This window comes from Morus notabilis, unplaced genomic scaffold (assembly GCF_000414095.1).
Source record: "Morus notabilis unplaced genomic scaffold, ASM41409v2 Scaffold148, whole genome shotgun sequence".
Taxonomy (NCBI): Eukaryota; Viridiplantae; Streptophyta; class Magnoliopsida; order Rosales; family Moraceae; genus Morus; species Morus notabilis.
Genome location: NW_010362321.1, coordinates 144,554 through 151,975, shown reverse-complemented (window position 1 = coordinate 151,975; position 7,422 = coordinate 144,554). Strand labels below are relative to the sequence as shown.

Genomic DNA, 7,422 nt, shown 5'->3' with positions numbered 1-7,422 from the left:
TTTTCCCCCCCCCCCCCCCCCCCCCCCCTGTTTAGCCTCGGTGTGCCCCAGTCCCAACAAGCGTACCTCCGTCTCTCCTATCGTGAACCCCATTTTCATGTTACCAAAATCCCACACTATGGGTCCTAAAGTCCTTAACCACTGAGCTCCCAATACCGCATCACACCCCTCCAATTCAATCAAATAAAAATCAATTAAAAATTGAGAGTTATGTAAATTGAGGGTTACCTCTCGGTAAAGCCCTGGACTGCGCAGCCGTTCGCCATTAGCCACCACGACCCGCAAGGAAGAATTTTCCTCGACGTGGAGCCCCGCCATCCTCGCCACATGCCCACGCAAGAAATTGTGTGTTGATCCTGAATCAATGAGAACTGTGATAGGGACTTTTCCGATTTTGGCAGTGACTCGCATGGTTTGCGGGGTCGACACACCCGCTAGAGAATTTAGGAAGATTTCTGGTTTCTCCCTTGGATCCGCATCTATGTTCTCTTCGACCTTGGGTTCGTCCGGTTCTTCTTCTGTGATCTCAATCCAGAACAGCCGTTTGCAAGCATGATTGAACGTATAGTGCTCATTACAGTGGAAGCAAAGTCCCTGTTCTTTCCTCTTCTGGAGCTCCGCTGGAGTGAATCGCCTCACGGATACCTCTGGTTTGACATAGCCTCAGAATTCCGACTACTCAAGTTTGGGCTTCCTCTGGGCATTGGGTTGGGCTTGTAGTCATTAGCCCATTTCTTTCCCTCCTGGTGTTTGCCCTCATATATCCGGGCCAAGGAAATGGCAGAGGAAAGGGTAGTGGGGTTTTGGGCCCTCACATCAACCCGTAATGGCTCCTTGAGCCCGCTGATGAAACAGGCGGTCTCCTGCTTGTCTGTTAAGGCCCCAGCCTTGCCCAGCAACCGTTCAAACCGGCTCTGATATTTCCTCACCGCCGAGCTCTGTCGGAGTTTACACAGCTCCCTAAATCCATCTTTGTACGGTGCCGTTCCAAAACGCCGCATTATTTCGGCCTTGAACTCCTCCCAGCTCAGTCTCTCCTTGAGCGTCTTCTTCCTCTGAATCCAAATCTGAGCATCTCCCTCCAGGTGGTACGAAGCTATCCGCACCTGCTCAGCCGCCCCCGTGCCCTGGAATTCAAAGTACTGTTCTGCCCGGCACAACCAGATCGTGGGGTCCTCTTGTCCATCATACCGTGGAAAATCTAACCTCACTGGTTTGGCCTGAACGGCTCCCATCGGCATCTCCCCGTCGGTAGCCGGTCTGACCTCCCTCTGATTTGAAACGGAAGCCTCCTCCTGAGCGTGCATAACCTGGAAGAATTCGGACATCTGCTTCAACATTTTTTCTTGCCCCATGCTCAGAGAAACGACCTGTTGCTCAAGGCGCTAGAGTCGTTGGTCTTCGGCCATGGTTGGCTCTGATACCAAGTTGTTATCGACCCCCGCTTCCAAGGCTCCTCGGCCACGTCCTCGCCGGTTCCTAGCTATGGTGACAGAAGGAAATGGTGCAAGACAAATACAAGGATAAGGAAATCTCAAGAAAGGTTGTAATCATTCATTATTCTTCTCCACGATTCTTACAAGCCTAAATAGACCAGGGACTCTCCACAAGAGAAGGACCCTGATACGGTTATAACCGTTTCTAGGAAAACGAGAAGGAAAACAGAAAATATCACACACACAACCCTCCAACCATGATCCTGCATGAGGACAAAAGGAAATAATACAGCACACTACCCAAAAGACTAAACCACCCCTGATACTAAGAGGCCCTTAACACACTCTCTCTCTCTCTCTCTCTATATATATATGTGTGTGTGTGTGTGTGTGTGTGTGGTTTAACAGGTGATGTTTGATCTTGGATCTGTTTTTTGAATGAGTTCGGTGGTAGATGAACTTATGGCTAGCATTATTCAATAGATAAAACGCCAGAAATAAATAAATAAATAAAATAAAAGTTTTGGAAAAATGGATATTTTATGACATACTAGTCACTACCAATGGAAAAAAGACACTACAAGTGTTAGGACTAAAAAGTCGTTTCTGTCATTGATGACGCGTTTAATCATAATAGTGGTCACGTTCATAATAAGTACAGTCAATTTTGGACTTGTATTGTCTTTTTTTCTGGTTTAAAGACAATAAATATTGAATCCCACATTGTTAATTTTACATTAATTTTTCATTAGAATTTGTAAATGGGAATCTCAACCACAAATCTGTTTCCAACATTAGCCGACAGAAAAAAAAAAAAAAAGAAACAGCGAGAGAGAGAGAGTAAAATAAAATTATGGGCATATTCGGAAAGCAATAAAGCTAGCAGTAAAATATCAAAAAAAAAAAAAAAGTAAAAACAAAAAATTTCCTACCTTTGAAGTTTGAACATAGCATTAACAATATCATTCAAAACTCATGTGATTTCAGCATCATCTGTTAATTCTATAAAATAGTTTAAGCAGAAAATGAATCCCAGATATCAAAGAAAAGCAACCTATTAACAACTAAACAGACGTGTTAATGAACTCTCCAGTCCAAACCTACTACGAATGGTAATCCTTCTATCTATGTACATCATCTTTGCCGAAAAACCATACATGTTAGTGTTTCATTCTATGAAAAAATCGCGCCAAGGCCTACGAGGAGACAATGTCGACGTACTTGGTTATTCATCGGGTTCAAGCCAACCAGCCGAGTGCGTGCTCGAGTATTCTAAATTAGGACCAAGAGCAAAATCCATACCAGATGATCGAGCATATAATCTGCTCCGTGTGTACTCAAAATCATCTCTTGGAGAATGCTGCATTGTTGATGCTTCTATTGGATAAGAAGGCTCGGCTACTGATGGAGTCGGATTTCTGCAAGAATGCGAGTTCAATGTGAGTGATCCCATCTGGCTGTGTCCAGATTTCTGGCCTGCTACATAATTGCTTCCCGAGGAATGCAAATCTTGTGACCTGATATTAGATTCCTCTTTGTGCTTCTGTTTATTTCCATTAATATAGTCTCTATTGCCAAAGCGATTTCTTGCACTATAATGATCAGTTCCGTGCTCAGCACTATTCATGTAATGCCTTCCAAATTTGTCATCCGAAGTTCTAGCCCGTTTCTCCAGAAAGGTGGTTACCGACTCGGTAGGTGAAGCAGGCACGTAATTCCTGAAAGTGTGATGGCTACGTCCACCAAGCTCCGTGTGTGGAGGACTCATCCCTGATTTGCGCTCTGATGCGGTTTCATTCTTTGTTCTTCCATGCCTCTTTGTGTCATTCTGTTGTCGTTGTTCCGTTGGTGAAGCAGACATGCAATTCCGATAATGCTCATGACTATGTCCACCGAGCTCTGCATGTGAACGACTCCTCTGTGATTTGTGCTCTGTTGCGGACTCAACCTTTGATCTTCCATGTTTCTTTGTGTCATTCCATTGTTGTTCCATTGGTGAAGGAGACAGGCGATCCTGAAAGTTCTGATGAAAATTTCCACCACGCTCCACATGCGAAGGATGCATCTCCAATTTGCACTCTGTTGCTGTTTCTACCCTTGCTCTTCCATGCATCCTTTTGTCATTCTGCCATTCCCCACGTTTCTCCTTCGAGTCTTTCTTCGTATAATCAAGACTCCTGCGGCTCTCATGTCTCCCATGCTCATTAGCCTGCTTGTATTTGATATCATTATTAACACGACCGTGTGTTGGATAATTGACGATCAGATTTTCAGCATGACTCTTTTCCATCGGATCTTGTTGCATGGAAAAGTGACCATACTTTTGAGCTATAAAATCATGTTCGGCATAACAATCAGGATGGCTCCATAGATAGAGTACAGGTGGCTTCACATTTGCCTTTTCTATTTGTTTCTCATTTGAATCAACAGATCCCAGCAAATAAAACGACTGCAAGGAGATAAAGTCACCATGAGCATCTCATTCCATATACAATTAAAGTTCCAACAGAAGTAAAGGCCAAAAACATCTTTGTTTACCTCTCCTGATAGAATCCGGTGATCCTCCCAAATCAAATCATAAGGTGGTGTCTTTTCATCTAACCTGGAACATATGCCAGAAACCAGGAAGTAACTTACGCTCTCCAAGGAAAAAACTTTAATACAAAAGAAAAGCAAATACCTTAAAACAAGAGGTCAAATGCATGTCTTAATGAATGTTGTGTGTGTTTCGTACGTCAAAGAAACTACCTTTGTGCTTCGTCTCGTGGAAGCATAAGTAGAATGAGCTTTGGCTTAAATTCAAGAGCCTTATCAATGATCTCGTTTGCAACAGCTGCTTTGACACCAAATGGAAGATTTAGCCCCATTATCTGCTCATACAGTAGTTTGAAGTGAAAATGTCTGCCAAAAAAAGAATCCGAGGAATCTGAAAAAATTTTAATCTTATGAATAAATGTAAAAGCTTTAATATCTTACCAATTTTGAACCCGTTAGCAGCTCCTCTTGCTGGACAGTCATCCAATCTCTCTTTTCAGAACGGTCATCAATCTGCCAAAAAAGGGGACATAAAATTGATTTGACAAAAACCACTAAGAACGATAAACTGATAAAAGATGTTATGTCCAAGAAAATTTCAAGTGATAAAAATAGTACCTTAGCTTGAAGTAGATCATAGTTTTTGTAAAAGCATTTCTTTCCCCTCTCTTCAAGTTTTTTCTTCATTAGTAGATTGAAATCATTATCACCATAGCAGATATCCACTATCTGTTCATGGGAAAATTGATTATCAGGCAGTTAATAGTGATACTAAAAGAGTGACAATGGAAAGTAACGGCAACAATAAACTACAGAGTGAGCAAACTATTAAAGGATAACTTGTACAATCCACTACGACCATTCCAATTAGCACCACAGAGATTCAAGTTTTATTTTAGCAATTTCACTAGTGATTTCAAACAAAATACTAAACTGAAAGGCGATAGGGTCTAAAGAAAAATTATATTATCAAGTCGTCGGGGAATAAGAAAAGTTCCACAAAGATTATCATCTGACTGTCTGTGTGACTCAAAGCAACATCCAAAAGGAAACCCCATATTTAGAATAGCAAGTTAAAGGATCAGATACCCAAAAGGATGAAAATTCTCACCATATCACCTCCTTCTACATAGTCATGTAGCTTATTGACAATCTGCATAGCATTTGCAGCACTTCATTAAATTACATATATAGTTTAACAGAGAGATAGAGAGAAAGAGGGTTACCTTAATGGCTTTATTAGTAAGAGGGAAAGAATAGAAAGGAAAGAGATATTTAATCCAAATGAGAAAAACAGAGAAGGGGAAGACCTATCTCTTATTGTGTTTGTAAAGTTTCCCTCTTCTAATCCCTCCATATTGGGAGAGATTAAAATTGAGGATTTTTTATTTTTTTATTTATTTTTTTATTTTTTTAAGAATTTGAAATCCTTCAACTAATCCATTTCCTCCCTTTTTCCCCCTCCTACCAAATAACCATAGGACCTAAAATCCTTCCACTAATTCTCGCATCTGTATCACTCATTCACTTTTCCCTCCTACCAAACAAGCTCTGAAGATTACCTCCATTCAAACAATGAGTAGATTGGAATTTCACTGAAATAAAATACCACTGAAGTTTTAGTTTCAACTTCAAGAGTATCATCTTCTTTAAAAAAGAAAAGAAAAAGAAAGAAAAAAGAAAAAACTAACAACCTTCCAGTTAAATATCTGGCCAAGAATCTCTGGCTCACAAACAGCTTTTGCATCTTCAATGTTGCCTACTTCCTCCGGTATCTGTGAAGCAGGTCGAACCGCCTACAAATGTACAAAAGAAAGGGGTACAAATTCAAGGACTAAAGAATGATGCTATATTAACAACAAATTGAACTCAGAAAGTCGATAATATAGGTACCTCAACTGAAGACTGAACCTTTTCCATTGTAATAGTCTCGTTCACAACATCTTTCAAGGATGTATGAGTAGATGGAACTTTGAACTTTTTTCTAATATCTTCCAGATTTATAGATGATTCAACATCGTCTACTAAATCCAACAATCTAAATTGAAAATACAATTAACCCAGATTAATACATTACGCATAACAAGGTTCGAAAACACAGATAATACTCAGAAACAAAGTGTAGATACCTCCTGTCTGTATCAGAATCCAATTGAGAAGTTGAACGACACAATTTTTTGGTCACAGGCTTATCTTCTGCAGACTTATTTGTTTCTTGTTTCCTTCGCTTCTGCAAGGACTTATTTTCTTTAACCGTGGGAGACTTGGATTTCTTTTTGGATGCATAATTTACATGAACTTTCATAGGGACATTTGTCGCAGATCGGAGCTTTCCATTATCTTTGTTTCCACCTAAATTTGCAGAAGTATTCTCCTTTCGTTTCAATGTTTCGCAAGCAGCAGTTCCATGATTGCATTCTACAGAGGTTGGAATTCTCGTGTTTGACTCAGTTTTCCTACTGTCTCCTGGTGGCTTCGAGGATGTATGTTCAACACTACTCTTGCTCTTTTTAGTAGCACTCTTCTTCTCTTCAACATCCGGAAATATTATGTGGCCCCTGGCTGGAGTTTCAATTCTTTCATCCATCTTGTGCTCTCTAAAGAGGAAAATAGGCAAAACTGCTTAGTTAGTCGTTTCCAATAAAATCAGGAAAAAGAGAATTTCACATGGATACTTACAAGCAATATATTAGAATCCGATTGGGTAATAGGTCTTTCCAAGCCCTTTGTACTATACCCTCCTTTTTATTTCCTTCAAAAGCGATCTTCCTGAGACCAGCAAGTCAAATAAAACATCTAAAGATTATTCACGGAGGATATTAACAAAAAATAACTGTATATGAGAAAAGGAAAACAATAGAAAAACCATGGTGCAACATACCTTGGCAAGCACTTTCTATGGTAAGATTTAGGACATCGCCTGCACACAGCAAACTGCAAATCAGGATCTCTTTTATTCTCTCCTTGTTTGCAAATGTAGCACTTATGAATTGGACACGTGAAAGATCTCCCCTCAGCAATCTTTTTCTCTATTTCTTCCGCAGAATCATTATTATCTTGATGAAGCAAGCTCGATAAGCAATGTGGATGGTAAAATTGGCCACATGTTATAGAGGCGCAGCAAAAGACCTAAACATAATGAATAAGTGCAAGAGCAATGACACTGTTATATCCCGATCCAAACAAACAAAAGCATGCCCTTTTGTATACTACGTTTTCTTTACCGTTCTAGTAAATAATACAAGGAGAAAAACATTATTATCTCTATCCTACTTTAAAACCTTCTAAATTCCCCCAATGCCACCCCAAACCCCGGAAAAACAAAGTTCATACCTGAGCACCTGAAGATGTATCAGAGGACCCCAATTCCCCACAAATAAAGCATTGGTGTTGTTTATATTCGCAGTTCTTGCAGAGAAAATTTGGAATCGCCTACCAAGTTTTACAGGGG

At 40.3% G+C, this 7,422-nt stretch overlaps 1 protein-coding gene across 2 annotated transcripts in view; it reads right to left on the bottom strand.

Annotated features, from left to right (window-relative positions):
* Positions 1–2,475: 2,475 nt before the first annotated feature.
* Positions 2,476–7,422, bottom strand: part of LOC21397173 (protein ENHANCED DOWNY MILDEW 2) — a 7,852-nt gene continuing 2,905 nt past the window's right edge. For both annotated transcript variants that reach the window (XM_024167911.1, XM_010101681.2), the window contains 12 exons: positions 7,305–7,403; positions 6,853–7,100; positions 6,651–6,740; positions 6,101–6,568; positions 5,865–6,009; positions 5,666–5,767; positions 5,083–5,124; positions 4,590–4,700; positions 4,413–4,484; positions 4,185–4,306; positions 3,975–4,038; positions 2,476–3,885 (listed from right to left, as the gene is read on the bottom strand). In XM_024167911.1, the coding sequence (XP_024023679.1) occupies positions 2,662–3,885; positions 3,975–4,038; positions 4,185–4,306; positions 4,413–4,484; positions 4,590–4,700; positions 5,083–5,124; positions 5,666–5,767; positions 5,865–6,009; positions 6,101–6,568; positions 6,651–6,740; positions 6,853–7,100; positions 7,305–7,403 (2,787 nt within the window). In that variant the 3' untranslated portion in view covers positions 2,476–2,661. The remainder of the gene's footprint in view (positions 3,886–3,974; positions 4,039–4,184; positions 4,307–4,412; positions 4,485–4,589; positions 4,701–5,082; positions 5,125–5,665; positions 5,768–5,864; positions 6,010–6,100; positions 6,569–6,650; positions 6,741–6,852; positions 7,101–7,304; positions 7,404–7,422) is intronic.